At 36.0% G+C, this 22,056-nt stretch overlaps 1 protein-coding gene across 1 annotated transcript in view; it reads right to left on the bottom strand.

Moving 5' to 3' along the window:
• ARSB (arylsulfatase B) overlaps window positions 1-22,056 on the bottom strand; it is a 65,124-nt gene that overhangs the window by 35,647 nt on the left and 7,421 nt on the right. The window contains exon 4 of the mRNA XM_048055797.2: window positions 21,778-21,985. Coding sequence (XP_047911754.2) covers window positions 21,778-21,985 — 208 coding nt within the window. The remainder of the gene's footprint in view (window positions 1-21,777; window positions 21,986-22,056) is intronic.

Here is a 22,056-nt window from a genome sequence, read left to right as displayed (position 1 = left end):
TCCCCACAGCTTCCTTTCAGGTAGTTGTAGAGAGCAATGAGGTCTCCCCTGAGCCTCCTCTTCTCCAGACTAAACAACCCCAGCTCCCTCAGCCGCTCCCCATAGGACTTGTGTTCCAGGCCCTTCACCAGCTTCGTAGCCCTTCTCTGGACATGCTCCAGGGCCTCAATGTCCTTGTTGTACTGAGGGGCCCAAAACTGAACACAGTACTCAAGGGGCAGCCCCAATACAAACATCCTTCCTCTAAGATAACACCTGTGGATGCTATCTTACTGATAATTTATCCATTGATGCTATTGCACAAAGTTTGCAGAAAGCCAATGGAGAAGTTCAAGATTAAAATATCATCGATATCATTGATCAATATCATTGATTAAATGAAAGAACTATATTTCATTCTAAGACACTAAGACAGATCCTCTGTCTCAGGAATTTCTTCAGCCACAAGCTGCTGTGAAGATTAGAAAAAATTTCACAAAGTTTTTGGTGAAGGACAGTGATGACAAGTTCTAACACTTTCCTAGGCACATGCTACAAGATATTGCTGCAGTGAGGGGATGCATGTTTAGGTGAATCTTCTGTCTGTGGGCATACAGCTATTCTCATATTCTTCCAAATAAGCTACTCCTTACTAACTCTTCATGTTGTTTTAGCAAAGTATCTTGAACGTGCAACATACTCTGAAGTCCATATGGAAAATTCCAGTCATATACAACACAGGCACTGTTACCAGTTAGGTAACAGACAAATAGGATCATTGTTGCTTCATGTTCTACATCAGAACCATATCCAATTATAAACCCACTTCAAAACAACACTTCCTCAACGATTTATCAACCATTTTTGCAATTGTTTCTCTCCATGACTCATCCTAACACATTACCTCAGCAGTCTCCAGAGCAAAGCTTTTGGAATCAAGGTACCTAAGGCTAGAGGCCCTGATTTGTAACATTTCTTATTATTAAAACTTCAGCCTTGCTACTTCAGCTGAAAACACAAGCCTCCCCCAAGCATGATACTTCAATTGTCTCTTTCCTGGAGACAAACATCAAGTAGAATTTCATTAAATATAATAGCAAAATAGTCTGGAAAATGTAGTGAGCATATTTTTCCTATCTGTAAGAATCATTTTTGTAATTACATCTGTATAATTTAGACTTCAGTAGTACCCACAACATATTATGTGCATTACAAAAATCATAAAACAAACCAGCTCCTGTTCATAAAGAAAGGATGAAAGGGGAGAGAATAAGGCTATAATTAGAAATGATGGTACTTGGCATAAGCATTACCTAACTAATTTATTCAGTTTTGTTTGTTTTCTTAAATGGAAGCATCATACATTTTTAATGAGCTTTGTTGTTGGCTTGGTTTGGCTTGGTTTGATAGATGTTTAGCTACTTTTATTTTCTCTTGGTATTTTTATCAATCCCATCATTCTGTGTTATTTTAAGAAAAGGGTACCTGAGATGTTCTTTTTCATTCTGACAGGATTTTCTTCTGTAAGCTGAAATTCGAGGCATATTTGCCAGCGTAAATGGCATATTTGCCAGCGTAAATGGCAAAACCAGAACCATTTATGCTGGCAAATTTGCCAGCATAAATGGCAAAACAAGGTCAGAAACAAAACAAAACAAACAACAACAACAACAACACACACACACACAAAAAGGATCATAGCTACTTTTAAAGGTTGGTTTGATCAAAGTAGTGCACCTTTGAATTAACATCAGCCTTGCTGACTATGGAGAAATCTGTATAAACTGGTAAAAAACACCAGTGCTGCACTGATTTGGGAAGCGATGTCATTCCTGCTGAGTAAGAGAAAGCAAAAACCGTAAAAAGAAAAGGAAATGTATTGAGAGCTCTAAGTACTGGTGAGAGAGCCTACAACTGTTAAATCTGAGGGAACCATGTAGTGACATACATAATACGGCAGTAGATATTTCTAAGGACCAGGAATTGGACAAAAGTTAGAGCCCCTGGGTATAAAAGCCATGCACATCTCTAGTATCATTCCCTGCCAATGTGTATGTCTCTAGTGAGTAGCACAAATGTCTTTTAATTTTGTGTTTTCCTTCAGTATCCAAAGACAGGAATCTGACAGGATCTGAATTCCTCTTCCAAAAGAATTGCCACATCAAACAATCTCAATTGAACTGACTAACAAAATTAGTAGGTCTAAAATGCCCCAAACCAACATGACGCCCCCAAACCAAAAGCAACAAGCAACAACACATTTTGTTAGTTTTTCCATAAGAATATATCTCTGGGACATGTGTTCTGATAAAAGAGATTGATATAAAGCTCTCCAGATGAAATTGCTTTTGCTTTAGAAATAATTTTACACAGTACTCCAACATCCTGAATACATTTTAAGTCTTGGAGAACTTCTGCCATCCATTTTGATGAAAATAGCTGGAAAAAATATATATTTTTTTCTTTTAAGCCTAGCAACTACCCAAATTTGCCTTCAAGAAAAAAAAAATTATTTCACTTAGGACTGTTTTTACTTTTTTCCCTCATACTCCTACTTACACCTAATCACTTTCTCCCCCTTTTTAAAGTCAATACAATGGTGTTCACATTAAAACACTTTAACAGACCGAGTTGAAAAAACAAAAATCCCTTGTACCTTCCTCCCAAAAGATTTTAGATGAAAACAGAACATATTTCTCACATAGAAAATCAGAGAATATAATCTATATTGAAAAAAATCTTTGTACGACAGAAGACAGCTGTCTTTCAAAATATTGTGGGTTTTGTAAAGCTAATGAATAGGATTTAAAAAAAATATATAAACCATAAGCAAAATAAAACACAACAAAGTTTTTGCATTTTGACTATACTTTTAAAAATGAATTCCAATGTTTTCTCTTCACAAACATCTGCTTTTGTCATTAATATTCACTGTCATATACATGAGAAAGAATTTAATTTGTTAAATCTGTAATTTGTAAACTGTCAAAGATGTTTTGCAGGAGTTCTTTAAGGAATCAATAAACAAAACTAAACAGAGGGGCCATTCTGTTTCTCCCAAACTCTTCTCTGAAGAGTTGCCAGCTGCCAAACATTCTGACTAGTGCACTATATATATGTGGTGGTGTGGGATGTATGCAACTAGTAAACAGCTTAATGAATATAACCTCTTTGAAGAACAGCTTGATAATAAGGAACAGGAAAAAACAATTCTGAGAGCAATAACTAATGAAGCATGTATGGATTCCAGTCTTTGCATTGACTCACTTTTTCATTGAATTAGTCTGCAACTGCAGCAACAGCCTACTTCATACTATGAAGACAATCTACATAGGCAACAGATAATAAGAACTATGTGAAAAACTTCATTCATTATTTACCCATTCTCAGACAATGGAAAAATTGAAAATGGCAAGAGTGGTGACATCAGAACAAACCCTGACCAAGGGTCTTCCCAGGATCATAAATCTCATTGTGCATTCCTTGCAAAGTTAATTTACCAGTTGCTATTGAATTCAGATGCAATATTAATAACGTTAATTGGTTTACCAAGACTTCACATATCAACGGGTTCGAAAGTAATGGTTGAGAAAGGAGTTCAAATGGAAACAATTTTGTAATAATACATAACGCCAGTTTGGGGACTTTGTTTTGCTTTAAGAAAAAAAGCTTACCCTCCCCTAATCATGTGCACAGAAATCATTATTGCCTATGTGGTGAAATTAAAAGCTTACTTAAAAAACTAATAAAAGATCTTTATTTTATTTTTGGATGGCGTGAAAACACCATAAGAACATCTTCCAAAGCACGCTTTAGCATGATCAGCCCAAGAACTTTTTTCCGCATATGGCAAAATGGTCCAAATGATTTCCCTTCTGTGACTTTTACTACCTGCACACACTGTCTTAGCAGCTTCTGCTAATGGTGTTGCCTCAAATTAATACTCTAGAATAGAGGTGCAAATAAACTAGGAACTGGTCTTCGCTTTTAAAGATTTCCCTTATCCTTTGTCAGTTTTTCTGTAGGACTTAAGTGACTAAATTAAAAATTGTAAATGATACAGAAAATAATTTTGCTTTGTCTTGTGTATTATTCAAAAGCAACAACGTGCCTTGTTGTATAGCAACACATTTTTCCACCAACAGACTAGATCTTGTTTCAACTATCTTTATCAACGACCTGGACAAGGGGATCAAGTGCACCCTCAGTAAGTTCATAGAAGACACCAGGGTAGGAGCGAGTGCTGACCTGTTGAGGATAGGAGGGCTGTGCAGAGGGAGCTGGATGAGCTGAACTGATGGGCCTAGGCCAACTGTATGAGGTTCAAGAAGGCTAAGTGCTGGGTCCTGCACTTGAGGCACAATTACCTCACGCAACTTTACAGGCTGGGGGAAGAGTGGCTGGAAAGCTGCCTGGCAGAAAAGGACCTGGGGGCATTGTTTGATAGCCATCTGAATGTGAGCCAGAAATGTGCTCAGGTGGCCAAGAAGGCCAACAGCATCCTGGCTTGTATCAGTGTCCAGAGTGTCCAGAGAAGGGCTATGATGTTAGTGAAGGGTTTAGAGAACAAGCCTTTTGAGGAGCAGCTGCGGGAGCTGGGGTTGTTTAGCTTGGAGAAAGGGAGGCTCAGGGGAGACCTTATTGTGTTCTACAAGTACCTTAAAGGAGGCTGTAGCAAGGTTGGGATTGGTCTCTTCTCCCAAGCACCAAGTGATAAGACAAGGGGAAATGGCCTCAATTTGCACCAGGGGAGGTTTAGATTGGATATTAGGAAAAATTTCTTTACTGAAAGAGTTGTGTGGCATTGGAACAGGCTACTCAGGGAAGTGGCTGAGTTACCATCCCTGGAGGTCTTCAAGAAACCTGTAGATTTAGAACTTAGTAGCATGGTTTAGGGGTGGACTTGTCAGTACTATGATAAAGGTTGGACTAGATGATCTTAGAGGTCTTTTCCAACCTGAACAATTCTGATTCTATAGCAAAGTAACTTTTTTTTTTTTTTTTTAATAGAGCACCCTTTTTTGTCTTGTTTGTGACTCTTCATGTTGCTGCATTCTTGTTATGACCACAGTTGAGCTAAGCCTTGCAGGCCTGTTCATGTGCCTGGCAAATTGTTCTAGACAAGCTCTCTGAAGAAGTGTTGCTGAGAATTCTCCATAGACTTATACAGGGTTGTATTAGGTGCTGTTATTAAGCAGTTTCAATTCCAGTATTTCTTTTCAACAGTGGTTTCTTACTCGAAGCAAGGAGCTACTCATAACCCTCCTTACCAAAAATAAAAACAAACAAACAAAAAAAACAAAACCAACCAACCACCCAACAAACCAACCAACCAAACAACAACAAAAAAGCACACCAAAACCTACCCACCCCTCCTGACTACATTTTGAGTACATATTGTTTTAAACCATGAGCCTCATAAAAATACTTAGGCTTTACATAAATTGTCTTTGACTTCCATTTGTTCTAAACCTTCCATTCTCATAAAATGATAAAACTAGAGAGTTTAAATTTGTGATACATATTATACAACCTCAGTTACAAGGGCAGAATGGCATTCCTAAATATGTACCCTAGTAATTCTAATTATCATTAGCTTAACAATTGTTTTTGGCATTTGTAGAACAAAAAGTGATCCAACAATATGGAAAATGTTTACAACGATAATTCTGCAAAATACAGCATGTAATAAGTTATTTCCTTTAAGAAATGTAACAGTCTTAACAGAAAACAAACAAACAAGAACACAATCAAACACACATAAAAACTTTCAGTACAACAGTGCACTAGGACAAGCATTTCTGGACTGTTTAGTACTGTATTTCTCAGTACAACAAGTTCTGCAAAAATAAATTTTAGCAATAAGTAACAAAAGAATAAAACTATTTGATAACTCAAAAATACGAACATGCAAAATATTTTATTATCAGAATGTTGTTAAATTTAAATACGTATCCAATTGGAAAAATGCATTTACTTTTTAGAGTAGCCATCCAAAAAGTATTTGATAAGGAGTCAATAAAAAAATAATTTAAAAAAAAATCAAGTGATGTGTGTCAAAAAAGTCTTTTGACTATGTAACCACTTTATTATCCTATTCAAAATTGAGCACAAAGAAAGCATTTTAAGTAATGTATCTACATTAAGGGCAAAGTAAGAGAAAATTTAAGCATCAAGAATGTTACAGATGTAATTAGATATCACAAGCGTATTCACCTCTAATCATTTATCAAGTACTGGTGTAATTAGAGTCTATGAAGAGGAGATCTAGCCTAACATTTCTGGCTCTCAGTAACAGACATCTAGATCTGAAAACTGTTACAAAATACTAGTAAAATACTCTTGCTGTATGTACAGTACTTTTCAAAACCAGCATTCACATGCTGCAGATTTTTTTTTCTATTTTTCACCTGTGCTTAACCTCCTACATTTTTCAACCACTGAATTTTCTGATGCTGTAAGAGAAAACTCCCATACCCTTAAATTTCTCCTCATGGGCCCCTGCAGTAAGCTGATCTAGCACACATCTGTCTAATATATAAACCATGCCAAGCTCTGTTTGAAAGGCTTGTCTAAAGCCATGCAGTATTTTAAAAGTGAGTACAGACCAGGAAAAAAAAAAAACCAACACAACTCTGTTTAATTTTATAGTGCAGTCTTGGACAGTTCAATACATTATCAAATTAAAGCATCTTTAAAATAAAGAGAAAAGGGGATCTTTTAAGCGCCTGCTACTCCTGCAACTAAAGTCTGCTGACACACTAAAGCCATCACCTGCACATAATCTAGCATGAAATATGCGCACAAAATGTTTGAAGGGGAAATATGGTCAATATTAATTCATAGTACTTACTACAGTTTCTTGCTTTTGATTAACAAATTGCTTTGTGAAGACAAGAGAAGAAATAAAGTTGTTTCTCTTTGCTAAAAGGAACAATGGAGACCCTCCCATATGTTCTCTCTCTTCATTTAAAATCAGGGGGTAATTTAACTTAGAAAAATGTTTAAATTCACATTTTATTTTCAAGCGCACCCCCCTCTCTTCCTACCAAGTAGGAGAGAGATGTTCATACGGTAGACAGACACGCCTCCATAAAAGGAGGACTAGATAGGGCTGATAAATGACTGGGAGTATGCTAGGAAGCACCAAATTCCAAGCATTAAGACTTGTAGGTGCCAGAAACTGTCCAATAGCTGGCAACATCTAGGTGTTTTTATTCAGTAAAAGCATTCGGAAGTTTATTTGGAATATATTTGTTTTTTTAGCTCTGCTTCTGGAAGCAGTGTGAACTCTCTTACAACAAGTCTAGTGCTGTTATCCAAACAACATAATGGATCTAATTAGGACACATTTATAGCAGCTTTTGGAGGAAAAAAGCAGGAAGTCCAGCAACTGTTACTGTACTTACAGACAGGCTGTATAAGCTCCAATCAGCCAAAACTAATGCATCTATACTTCCAGATGCATGGAAAATGCCTGACCTCAGGCCTGATGGTTTTGTGCTTTAAGCTGCAGCTGTAAGGTAAGAGAAGATGAACAAACTCTAACATGTGAGGACAGGAGACAGCCTAAAACTGGTTTTGCATCTATGGCTGATCAGTCATGTACAACAGATTTCCCTGACTTCAGATGCAGCAAGAGCTTTAAGATGTGCATGGATTGCAGGGAAGACTGCCAACCTTAGAGGATCATTGTTTCACTTTTCTCCTAATTCCTCTTTTTTTTTTTTTTTTTTTTTGGTAGTGGTGGGGCAGGGGGGAAGGGAGAGGGGGGATGGATGGGTGCAGGCAGGAATACTACTTTGACCTAACACTCTTTTTTTCTTTAAAAAGGAAAAAGAAAACAATCACTTCCAGGGATATGGAGCTGCCAAAACTTACAATTACATGCAAACAGCAGAGACGAATGAACTAATCTACATACATTAAAGCCTCGTGCTTATGTCCAGAATCTGCTTCTTCCATCATAATATCCTGTACCCCCTTTTTCCTCTGTGTTTACTTGAGGAGGACTGCTAGGATTGCACTTTGTCACTTATCTCACACAAAATAAACAGAGCAATCTGGAGCTAATTTAAGTGGTTTAGCGTATCAGGATACAGCTGGGAAAGATTTTAAGAGAAAGGCTCCAGATGAACAATAGCAGTGTGCAGCCGAGCAGCAGCGAGCACAGGAAGGCCATGCAGACAGGCTGGCAGACAGCTGTCAGCCATTCCAATAACAATTCCTGCAGCCAATGTTAACTGGTCAGTGTCGAAACTCCCCAGCCAGCCCAGGAACTGCCACAACCAAAACAGGGAATTAAGAAGTTCACCCATAACAACAGGAGTGTCAGGGCCACAATTCAGTGTCATGAGCATTTCAGTTGTTCCTCGCTTGTCTAGCAATAGCACAACTCTGCCTATGTGTCTGTGGTTTTTATATTTCATCTGCTATGAGCCAGATGTCTTTTTTTTTTTTCCTTTTTAATATTAAGTGTAGACACATGCACTGCTCTTACACATTACAAACTATGACTTGATTCATGCAATTGGACACATTTGCATCTGTTTTTCACATCACTTTTCCTTGAGAGGAGTGACTTGAGTTCTTAATCACTTGGGGCTACAGCTATACCCAGGAAATCCTGGCACATTTCACAAGCAAAAAGAAATACACATCTGCTGTCATATGAATATAAAAATGAAACAGAACTCTTTTGTTATTACCTGCCACACTGGACATATGAAAAAAGGGCAGCAAGTACCTTCATAAGTGTATTTGTCCCTAGGCTCAAACCAAGCACATAAAACACAAAAATTGAAATTCCATCTGACAATTCTCCCAACCAAATAACGGAACAGAATTATAAAGTTGAGAAAAATCTTTATAACACTAGTCTTAAACTTCAAGGAAAAAAAAAGTTAATTACTTTGTGATCTGTTGTAACCATTTTGTCTCCTGTATACTTCCATTCTCCTAGAGATGACAATGAAATGAAATGAAACGGGTAAGATTATTCAGCACTCACTGACAAGGTGGAAAATACATTGGTCTTATATAGGTACATTCAGCAATTTCCAAGGCAATGTCTACTGCCCATTCACCAATGGTCCAAAAGCTACCTTGGCTTTTGCTAAGTGCAATCAAGCTAACAGGAGGAAAGGGCTTGGTCACCATGCTACTTTAACAAATAAGAAAGACAGATAATGAAGAAAAAATTAAGTTTGCATTTATTTTACATTTAAGTTGCATTTACAATGCAGCCACATGCATTTCCTGAATGCAGCTGAAAGACCTCAGGGGCAATCAACTGTGAAAGCACAGTGGGCAGAAAAACACCTATAGGCAGAAAAAGAGACCTGTGGGCAGAAGCCCCTAATTCTCAGTCTCACTCATTGGCATCATTATCTACACAGCTGTTCCTGAGGCATGCATTTTTTTATTTTTGCTTTCTGTTGTTCTTGACTTCCTGTAATAGTAACTGTTGACTGGCAGTAGTTTACATCTCCTAGTCAATATGAATCATTTGTTGTTGATTAAGCGTAATTATTAAACAAACTCTCTTAAAAAAAGGCTTTGCTTTTTCAGTCAATCAAATGCACTGGTATAAAGCTTGATGCCACATTTATGGAGCATAACTCGCAATACATTCAAGTAGAAAGATACAATTTTGTATCATTTGCAGCCACAACTTTCTGTGAAAAAAAAAATGGAAACCACTTTTTTGTATTTTCTTCCAAGAGAACAGTAATAGAAGAATACTATTATAAAAACCTGGACTTGACAGAAAAACATGCACAGGATGCCATTCTAAAGATCCTCTTATAAAAAATGTTTATTTGATTTCAAAACGTGTCGCAATGTTGCATTGCAAACAGAAAGGCAGACTGAAGAAGACAATTATTAAAACTGTCATCAGATTTTGTATATCAGATGTCAACATATTTCAACTATTTCACTTTGAATTTGTTAAAATATCTTCTTGCAAGGTATCAAATGCAGTGCAGTGCTCCAATACATGCAGTTCTCTGCATTGATCAGTAAACTTTTGCATAGCCTAATTATGTAGACCTCAAGGAGTTGATAAGGAAAAGCACATACTGCAGTTGCTGAATTGGTTCTTTTTATATGTAGTTGGTTAAAGCCATTTACTTTAAAATACAAGTGAAATTACTGCTGCTGTTTCTTCCCAACCAAGTTCAAGCAACACTACAATCTTAATGGAAATTCAGGGTTAATTCACTTCAATGTACACAAAGCTCTGGCTATACTTTAACATGAGCAAATGCAATTAGAGGTCAAACCCAAGAACCGGCACAGGCAACAGTTTACTTGGCAGCATTGCTCAAAGTTCAGGTATAGTAAGTGTGGCTGTTTCTTCCTGCTCAAAGAGAAATTTGAAGATGGAAAGATGATGTACAGTAGGAGACACATATTCCAGTCATTGAAGGCACATTACGGTCTCTAGAGATGCAAAAATTTGCAAATGGCGTGAAGAACTTTAGCAGGAATCTATAGAAAAAGCAGATAAAAGATTAAGATTGAGCTGTAAGGAACTGAAATACAAAGAAGGGTCCTCACGAAAGGAGGGAAAACGAGGTTGTTAGTTCAAACATTAGTATGAAGAGCTAAAAATCCAAAACAGACATTGAGGTATTGAGTCTCCAGGCCAAATTTACATCAGATGCTTACAGGGTTTGGTACTCATCCATGGCCAAATCTTAATATCCATGACTAAGGTACACAACTACTTTGAAACTCTCTCTGTTTTTATCTGTCTAAATACTATAGATTGCCAGTAGATGCTGGATGCATTGTGCTCTCCCCTAGACTATCAGCCCTGCTGCTGTTTATTTCTCTACTTTTCCTTACCATTTTCCATTACAATTGACATTCAAAGGTTCCCCTGGTGTATGTTTTTACATACACCATGTATATAAGTATCTTTTTTTCTGGGTAACCTCAGACACTCATGTCACTTCAGTCTTCCCTTCTACCCACCAGCTGGGAAGGCTCTATTTTTGACCCTCATCTCTAAATCAGTGCTCAGTCCCAAGGATCTTGTTTTCTTGTGTCAGACTGTTTCATCATGGTCCAAGATGACTTCCTTATCTGTGTTACAATATCCCCTCTGCACCTGCTATTCACTGCTGCAATTTAATGTGGTAAAATCCTGCCAAAAATCTAGATTGACCATGGGTGACATCTTTAGTTCATGCTACTTCTGCTTGAGCATCCAGGTTTATTCTAAAGCTTGCTTCCCTCAACATTTTGAAGAAGTGAGGGAGAGAATGAGTGTGTCTCCAACTTTTTTTTTTTTTTAAATCATCTCTCAGGAATTCTTACTATAACCTAGTGGGTTTTTTTGTTTGTTTGTTTTTCTTGTTCTCAAGATGCATTCATCCAATCACATTTTCATAAATATATCCATGATCTCTTTTCCATCTCATAAAATTAAAGCTCATCTTTCCCTCTGCACATTTTTATCTCTTGCTATTTACCAGCCTGATTTCTTTAATCAGTTTCAAATCAGAGGACTTTAAAATAGTATCTCATCTTTTCTTCTACAGTCTACTCTGCATTTTACCTATGTGATGATTCTTATGCATGCAACAATGTTTCCAGCCTGGAAAGCCACAGTCCTGAATTATCAAAAATGTATTTCTTCTAGGCAATCAAAAACACAGAAGAAAGCTGAGGTTTGCACACTTTAAATATTCTTATCCTATCCCGCTACATAAATATGATTGTTTATCTTTTTCTTTCAGGAGACAGCACAGATATTTCAGCAGGACAAAAGTCATATTTTCCTGTATTTTGCATGTTATATATTGATAATCAGTGACTGGAATCAATCTTTCTCTTCTATCCTACTCAATAATCAATCTGAAATGTCATACAGATGAAACCACTTAGTCCAGAAAAAAAATCCTAGTGGCTACATATGCTTCAAAGAAAAGTGCAAATTCTTTCTCTCACCAAAGGGGGGAGTCTTTTCAAAGCCCCCCGAGAAAGAGATTTGTATTTCATGGCATGAAAAGCCTAAATCCCTTTTAAACATTTCCTAGAGAAATGGATGATCAAGACAATCTACAGGAAGGAGCAAAAAACTATGATACTGAACTTTCCTTCCATTTTTAAAGTCAACCAATTCTTAACTGATACAGTATCTTATTAAAATAATTGTAATTTACAAAAACTACTGTTTATGCATGATAGGGTTTTTTTTTTTCACACTTGAAATCTGTAAAATGCACAATTTCCTAGGCATTCAGCACATTTGTATTCTGAGGTTCTAAGTAAATTCTGCTGTTTATACTCACCCATGAATTAGAGAAGAGGGAAAATCTTACTGCTTTAACACATGCTAGAGTGAAACCTTGTGCAAATCTATTATGTTGTATGCATAGAAATAACATAGAATGTTGGAAAGTGGAACAGAGAGAATAATAAAAAAGACGGTTGTGCTGAGTTTTTATATGGAAGCTCTATTTTCTTCTGTAGAGTTTAGCCTTTACTCACACATTATTTGGAGCACACTTTAATTCTTGAAATATTCACAAGTACATGAAACAGATGTACTAACCAAGCCATACTCCATGTGAACATAGAGGTATGAAAAAAAAAAAAAAAGAAAATGCAAAGGAAGAAAACAGATTCAGAACTCAGCAGGGATTCAAATAATCTTTTTCAGGTAACACTTGACTTGGGCCATCTTACAACATCTGCAGCTTCTTCCAAATGCTTAATCCAGAGCAGACAGTATTGTATGCTTCCTTCCTAAATTAGTGATGGGTTTTCCTTATGTTTCTATATTGATTCATAAAGCAAGGGGTGTCCATGACTGACACAGTAAGTCTCTTGGACAAGCAGTATTTCTAAACACACATGATAGCTTTCTGTGAGATGGTTTTGTGCTGTTTCAAACAACATTAATCAGTTACAAAGGAAATCTGAACTTCTATGTATACAAAATTTCAAACTTAGCATTTGTTCTGTTAAATCATGATTTATAATTTTGTATTTCAGTATTCCTTCAAAAAGTATTTCCATCACTGTTTTCATATGATCTGCAATAAAAAATCAAGCTATATAAGAAAACCCAATAACAGCAGATACAAAAATAAATAAATAAATAAATAAATCAGTGCTTTAAGTGACAGATTTAGTATAGATCCACTACAGTGAGTGATTCCTAGTGACATAAAACACTATTCCTCTTTTCCCTGCATATTCAAAATTGAAAAGTTGGTTATATAAGAAATGTAAGTTCTAAAAAGAGTAAGAGCAATGTACAAAAGACTATCTCTTTGGCTAATTTTGGTTATGTGACCAGCTAATCAGAAAAATGGCATACATCTGGTTATATTGTAATATTTAGCAAATTTAATAGTACTTGATTATATAATGGTACCCAATGTATTAGTAAATTCATGGCCATCATCTAAAACAACTTACAGGACAAGGAAGAAATATTTAAGGTTGTGCAAGGAAGAATCATCAGGAAAAACAGAGAAAACTAACTTACCCAAAGTTTTTCTAATCTTTCTCCATCATCTGTGGTGATGTACTAGGATATAGTCCCCATAGAAAGTAAAAGACAGTTCACCACTTGCTCACCTCTAAGACAAGCAGGGCAATCAGGGATAGCTGTACCCACCAAGTCCTAGTAAAATAAGGAAGGATTAAATTCCTTCCCTCTAAAATTTCTGATATATTTCCACTGTGCAACAACCGAGCTCTGAATGATGAAAGCTTGAAAAGAAACACAAACTGGCATATTTTGAAGGCTTTTTTTCTTGTTGTGCTACTGCATTACAATGAACTGTAAACAGCAAAACCAGAAAGAGACTTCTCTTCTAATCCTGCATCTCACAGCATCTAATGTGATCCCATCACTTTGCCATCATCAGCCAGGCAACACAATTCTTTTAACAGAACATTTACTATACAGGAAAATGAACCAGGGACAGCTTATCAACCATCCAGAACAATATGATCCACAAAACTGGATTACTGAAGATGTTGCTTTTCTTCTCCTCCTTTGTGTAATTCTGTATTTGCTTTGCAATACTGAGTTTTTGATTTTTTTTATATTAATTGCATTAAAAAAATCAAATGCAATTCAACTTTGAGTACCAGTGACCATATAGGTTATTTTAATCCACAACAACTAGACTTTAACAGGAGTAACAACTATAGCAGAAGATAGAATACCCAATTCATCCACAGTTTAATTCTGTAAACACCTGTTAAATGTTATTTATTGTGTTCCTTTGAAGGACTGGGGCTTTATGAGCAATCATAGTCTTATACCTAATCAGAACCATATGGAGGCCAGTGTAAGGGTCCATCCACACTGAAGCAGAACTGGAAAGTCTATTAAAAGTTAACTGTGAAATTATTTCATATGTAACTTATAAAGTTTAAGAAGCCAGTTTGACCATGCTAGTGTCTCAATGCTGTTGAAAACAATGAGTCAACAGAGTGACTCATGCAACCTACAATATTTCTACAAAGCTAATTTCTGAATTTTGCACCTAAGAATAAGTAACTGGAATAACAAAACAGGCAGAAAACCTTAGACAAGGTAAACTAAAGGTAGACTTTGTGACAAACAGAGAATGGGATGGGATAAAAACCCATATCCCCATAGTTTTCTTGCCTTTGCCCTGATGAACAAAGTCTTGCATGCAGAATTCTTGTACATGGCTTGGATGTAACACTACCATCAGTCACTAGTATCAGTGATATAAGCAGGCAGTTAGTTGTTTGGTTTTGCTTTTTTAAGGAAAAAAAAAAAAACTTTTAAAATTTTGTTGGGGAATTCAGTATATACAAATGGGAATTAAATAGCATTTACTGGTGCCAGACACAATATGAGTAAGCACTAGACAGCTTCACACACAGCTATGTAAATGCATCTCATTTTTGACCTTCAACATTCTTGCTGAAAGTGCAGGTCACAAACCAGGACTTCAGAGCCTTTCCTTTGTGTGATTTAAGCTCATGATTGTGACTCGGAGTTAAACAGAGAGTACTGTCAATAATGGCAGTAAAGGATCACATTTGGGGAAAATTTCTCCCCTCTGATCTTCACAGCATGAATAATGCTTATTCTGTATATGTTCCAAGTACGGAACTCCCATTGAGGTTTTGTTTAAAAAAAAAAAAAAAGTACAGCATACACAGCAGAGATCTATGCTACGGATAAGCTACTCACAGCAGGAATTAGAGAATAACTTTGCCCTTAATTTGAACTCATGTTCTTCCCTGCTTCCCCATAATGAATTTGAAAGATCCATTTGTTGCTACATTTTCCAATTGTGCTGCAAGTGTGATAAAAATGTAAGCACACTAATTCTGATGGCTAGTATGAAACATACATTTTCAATGAAACAAACCACAGTCATTTAGTTAAGATCAGCTGATGAAAAAACATCTGTTGTATACTTCACTATGATACAGAAAGAGTAACCTGCAAGGGTCAATGTATGCAGGAGAAAAGCCACTCAAAAAAGTGTCTTCAGACTGATGATGCATTATTCTATTTTCAGCACTTAATATATATTTGTGTGTGTGTGTGTGATGGAACAACTACTGAAAGTCTTTCTGTTGGAAGCACAGTAGGAACAGAAAACCACACCTTCTCCTATAAAATTCTGCTTATGTAATTTTTGTCATGCTTTAAATACACCCATAGGGCTTTTATTTTCCATCAAGGGAACATAATACCTCTGATGCATCAGAGCACCATGTTTTTACAGAGTTGTGTTCAGATAAATCAACAATATTATTTTTTAAACTTACCAGAATTGTCTGTTTACTCTCCTGACTGTTCTAATGCAGAAACAAAATAAAAATAAAAATAAAAAATTGATCTTGTGGAAAAAATGAATTTAATTTATAGAAGATTCTAATAGATACAAAATTAGTCCTGTAACAGCTGCAAGTACAATGTCCTTTTTCATTCTATTCTTTTTCCTTTTTTTTATCCTATCTCTTTCCCAGTACAGCAATAGGATTCTAGTGCAGAAAGCTTCAGGCAACTGCCTTTACTTTAAGCAGCCTCAGCAATTAAACATGCCTCAGAGTTACAGACCCTGCTGTGTCAGATCTACACCAGCATTCACCATCACTAAATACAAGAGAAATACAAAGGCAAATTTTAATGTAAAACTACCATGAATAACCTGACAAACTTTTCATATGTCTGCAGTAGGCAAATGAAACGAGCCATAATTAAGAAAATTTTGGACTCTTCCCAATGAATGACAGAACACTGAACCAGGTCATTGAATTGTTTGTAGAAGATTCTGATACATAGTATAATGGCTTCTTTTACACTATCGTACAGAATAAATTAGTATAGTTTAATAGTAAACACAGTTCAACACAACCTTTCAACAGCTATGTGAAATTATTACGTCATTAACATGTAAACAAGCTGTCTTCAGCATTCTTTACTACCCCTCAGACCAAGAAAAAAAAAAAAAGCAAAAAAAAGCTAGGATAACTGTTAGCATGCCTCAGTTAAAGTTTTAATCAAAAATGGCCAGCTTGCGACACCGGCAAAATTAATTTCTGAGGTTTATTTACCAGTGAACTTCATTTTAAGTACTGACATTTGCTCAAAACAGGAAGAAAAATTCAGTTTTCCACTTATGGTGGAATTTAAAACAAAAAGCATAATAAGAAGTGAATATCTCTGGGACAAGGTCATTCTCTGTTCAGGAACTCAATTTTGGAATGCTAGGTTTTGCAAGGAAAAAAGAGGGGGGGGGAATTCAATGCTATAAGAAAGCAAATGTAAATAAACATTTTCTACAAAACATTTTAGCTTTTCACACGTCTTCAGAACAGGAAACCAAAATCATTGTATTTCTTGACTATCAACACCTTCCCATTTTTCATTTTGAGATTGTTTTCTGTCCTATGACAACATTTCTGCTTTTGATAACATATTCTTACAAAATCATCTCGATGAGTCATTGCTATTACCTGCATCTTAGGGCATCAATCTAGATGGGCTGTGTAACACACAGCACTAGAAAGAAGAAACTCTATTATTTCCAAAAACATTTATTCTTACCTCCCATAATCTAATGTGGAAAATGTTTAGGTAAAAAGAACAAAAGCCGGTAATGGAATATGAAACACCAGACACATGCACCTTTCATTATTTATCACTGGCATGCAATACCTGTGATCAGTGCAAGTACAGTGATAAGATGCACCTCTTATCTGTATAATAACAAGCTTAAATACTCAAGATATAAAAGTAATATTTGCAAATACGCAAACTCTAATAACTTGTTTCATTGAAGGTAATTGCAACCAAGATATATGTGCTTACTTCCTCTTTAGGAAAAAAACAGATACTCTGGTACTTTCCTTGCTGGCAGTACACTGAACCTTTCAGAATTTCTTGATAGGAGAGATTAAAGCACTTCTTCAGATCTATAATTGAGCAGACTTACTAAAAATTCTGTCTGATACACAACCTTCAAAGTTAGCACCTCTAACAACACAATCAGATAACAACTGTTCTAACCAATCTGTTCTTTAGTTGTTTTGGATAATCTAGAATTAAAAGTCTCTCTCAAGTCCCTTACCTACTAAAGAGAATGAGCAGAATTTCACTCAGGAACAAAGATATGGATAAAAATAGCCCTCAAGGAAAGTCCAGTGGAAGTCAGATCCCTGATTTCTACCGAAGTAGAAGATAGGCACAAGCAAAAAACCACATAATTTTATCAGGCAAAAAGCACAAAATGCTCAAATTAAAATAAAATCGACTAAGAAGAATTCTTTATTAAGGAAAGATAATATAAAGTTTTTGGGAAAAAATAAAGGAGTATATGAGAGAGACTGTATAAACATCAGTATGTATGTCCAAGACAATTTGTGCTTCTATTAATCACAATTCTAAAACGATAAAAAGACCATCTTTTGGAGTGAAAACAGCCATCACTGTCACATGCTCCATTATGGAAAGGATTTATGTAGTTTCCTCTTAGTAATGTAACCAAGGTTTGAAGAGAAAAAAATCTACATATTTTACTGTTCAAAGCCCTCTCATGGCAACTACCAGACACTGCAGTGCTAATTCCCCTTTAAGAATTGTCAGACGTATTGGAAGAAACAGTGGTAAGGGGGGTTGCTTCAAAATTGTTTAGAATATTTAAAAGCTGAAAGTTAAATAAGACAAGGGATATTCGCTCTAATGCAGAACTTAAATCAGAAATCAGATTCCTGTGTTCTAATGCTGGTGAGTTTCTACTCAAATCACTTGTTGAATATTGCAAAAACTATAAACACGTGCTATACACAGCAAATCCCAACTTCTTACCTCAAATACAGGTTTACATTTGAGGCAAAACTTGGACTACAAGCCAGTTTTAACACTGCTAAGCTAAATTTGTATGCTTCTTATGACCTTTGGTTATTTTAAATTAAGGTCCTCTTCAGGAAAGTTCTAGGTATATTCTTTTATGTTTCCAAAAAGTAAAACAAACCCTTGTTAGTTTGTTTGTTTGTTTGTTTATTTATTTCAAATGGATAAAAAACCATGGATACCCAAGGCACTGCAACATCCATTTTTACTTGTTTTGCTTAGACCGTGACTATATTTTCACCACTGATTCCATTAGTGTATAAGCACTTGTATCTGCAGGGTAAAATGTGCTCTATAAAAGCAAATTCTATTTTGTATTCCACCAGTCTAGAAGTTGCTTGTATCTATTACTTGATACATAAACATAAGATCACATACTATCATACTACCCTCCTCCCACCCTCTTACTTACCTGCAGAAATAGCTTATGAATCTGTTCAAAAAGACACCTGAGATGTTGATTGACATGATACACTACTGAGGCGTGGTGAGACTTCACTAATGACCAGAGTACTTCATTCTTGGCCAAGTATTTCTGTCAGGATTTTTATTTCCTTTAAAGTGGAACTGGAGTTCTACACAATTTACAAAGCCCTTTTAAAATGTGCAATAGTTCCATTTGCCAACTGGCATGTCTTCAAGTGAATCTTGGTTTAGCAATTACACATACTCATAGGAAGAAACACTCAAGAGTTTAACAAAAAGAAATCTATTGGGAGAGCAAAGAGTAAGTCACGTTCTAGTCTAGAACTAGATTGTGTCATACTAGCATCCACTAAACAGACATCTTTCATTTTGGGTTTGATACTTAACAGTGAAGGAATCAACGGGAAGACTGTATGTTTGTTGCAATGCTATGTGGCACAGCAAACAATAGCAAATGATTACTGTAATTTCTATATTTTTTCTGTGAATTTTAAGTAGTATGATGCAAACATCCAAATGTGAATATTGGCCACAACTAGAGAGGAAAAGTAATAAATCTAGTAAAATGTACTGCAAAAGTAGGGTCTTCACTTCTTTTTCCTCTACAGTTCTCCAACACAACACTTATCAAACTGCATCGGTTTATAACAAAACAGTGGGTGCTTGTATAGTCCTGTGTCTTTAACTACTATGCTGAAGAGACATGCAACCACGGTTCAACAAAATTATGGATACTATTTATCCTTCTCTAAATTCTTCCTTGTAGTCTTCATTCAAACCCTTAAAATGACCCTACTGATTCTTAACTCTGCAAGAGAGGAAGAAATATTTTGAAGAGAATTCCTAATCATACAGGAAAATGTGTTTCTTTTGTCATATTGAACAAGAGGAGAGTCTACAGGTTCCACAAGAGCATTGGGTAGGCCCTGGAGAGCTGAAAAAATATGTTTAAGAAGTATACCAGAAAAAAATGTGTATGAAAAAAGAGTTAGGGACATGTCCTACAGTTCGGACACACGGGAGCATTGGTTTTACTACAAAAAAACTATCTCAAGCCAGACTGCAGACCAAACTCCCAAAATCATTACTTTAGGTAACACCATACCATAAGTACCAATGCACACTAACACTTCCCATTATAAAGAACTTGCAAGCTGTGCAAATACCTTGCAGAGATCTCACATAGCATAATTCTCTGCACAAGACACCCAGCTGCAGACCCTCTCAAGTTTCTTTTCAACCACTTTCTGATGCCCATTTTAAAACACACCATCTGCAAAAGTGATAGATAGAATATAGAAAAGCTGAATAGATTTCACGCCTTTTTTTTCCGATACTTAATGGTTTCAACATTTGTTGTTTTGGAAGCTCGGTCTTTAATGCATGCAATGTTTTATGCCTATAAAGAACAGTTGTGTGAACTGAGGAAAGAACAATGGAAAAAATGAATCACTGCCTGCGATCTTCTTGATCTAGGCCCAATTTCCTTACATTTCAATCATATTAAATTCCATTCCTGGCAGTTTAAAACATCTATTAAGTCAAGACAAGTCCCATTAGACAGGACAGATACTGGATTCTCCTGACTGTCTGACTCTTGTTGAAATGTACCTGTAATTGACTGTATGATAAGTACTGTTAAAAGCAGGGCATACTCTGTTTGGAAGAAAATGTTTTATAAACAATAAATAAATATATCTCTCTAATTCAGTCATTCTCTGAACTTCCAGCTCAGATGTCTTTAGTTTTATTCCATAATGTACGGAAAAAACATTACTGAAAACACTCTGTCAGGACCCCATGAGCAAAGAGCGGATTTTTTCCACATGGAATAAGCATTGCTATCATTTTCCATATGGCTTTGCTGTGTATTTTTGATTCTAAATATGAAAACATTGTAAACAAAAACAAAAAAAATTCAAAAATTCAAAAATTATTGAATTCTATTAGAGACAAAACCTGGACACAAATGAACCACTACAAGGCAAACAGGCTTGGACTTAAAATGTTGTTCCAAGATTTCAAGTGCTATACAAAGCAGCTGATAAACTCAAAATATGCCACTTCATTTTAATCAAAACTTGAGATTGGGTTTTTGCATTTGAATTTCTTTTGGGGGGGAGGTGGTTTTCAGTTGCTTGCTTGCTTTGTTTTTCTACGTAGTGTTCAAAGAAAATGAATTTGCCATTTTGACAGCCCTGATGTGTAAAGCCTGGACAAACAAGCAATTTTAAGCACTGAAAGGTGACTTCCCACTGCCAACCAAACAATATTATCTATTTTCCTGAAACCCTGCCAAGCATCTGTATTTCAAAAAGGTTCCACTTCATTCCAAGTTTAGAAACAAAGAAAACAGTTTTATAATCCATTATTTGTATTCTCCTAATAATTTATAAACTAGATCATATGCTAATACATACAGAATCTTAGCCTGTAATTTGGCAACCTAGACTGTATCATCACATATTAAGCTTTTTTATTAACAGATCTCTGCTTCATGGGAGTAATGTGCCAGTGAAATATTTCAGGGAAGAAACTGCAAAAATTACACATTACATAAAAGTAGGAGAAAGAAAGAGTTTTGTCTTCAAAGTGCTTGCTGTCTGGTAGTTTGTGCCTCCTGCAACAGGTGGCAATTTATAGACTGAGCAGACAGCTACCTATATAGATCAAGACATATGAATATGACATACAACATTCTCTCAGTAAGGATTCAATTCTGATAGATATTCAGTGACCTCATGCCTATTAAGATGCCTCCAACTTCACTTCACTCCTCTGCTTTCACAACATTGTTCCTGCTTTGATAGGAGTATCCTCCATTTCCTCTGATACTTCTTCAGAGCTGTTTTAGTCATAGGTAAGACAGCCATAAGACAGCTCTTCAGTAGTTACAAAATATATTGAGGAAAGACAGAGGGCAGATGTGTCTGCATTCAGATTGTTAGACACTGTATCAAAGTATTACTAAAAGAATATTCAAACAAACTTACCAGTAGAGAAAACAAGAACAGTGTTATCCCAAAGACCATATCTTTTCAGAGCATCAGTAAGATTTCCCACAGCTTCATCCATAAGAGTCACCATTCCCGCATAATGGCGCCTCTTCTCATCTTTAATGGAGGAATAGGGTTTCATGTATTCTTCAGGGACCTCAAGAGGTTCATGGACAGACTGAAAAGCAAGGTAGAGAAAGAGGGGCTGGGGTGGAAAGGACAGAAAATAAGTTAGTTGAACATAAAGTACTAAACAAAAAAGTTACTGTATGAAAA

This window comes from Anser cygnoides, chromosome Z, assembly GCF_040182565.1.
Source record: "Anser cygnoides isolate HZ-2024a breed goose chromosome Z, Taihu_goose_T2T_genome, whole genome shotgun sequence".
NCBI lineage: Eukaryota > Metazoa > Chordata > Aves > Anseriformes > Anatidae > Anser > Anser cygnoides.
This window is presented reverse-complemented; position numbering and strand designations above follow the sequence as displayed.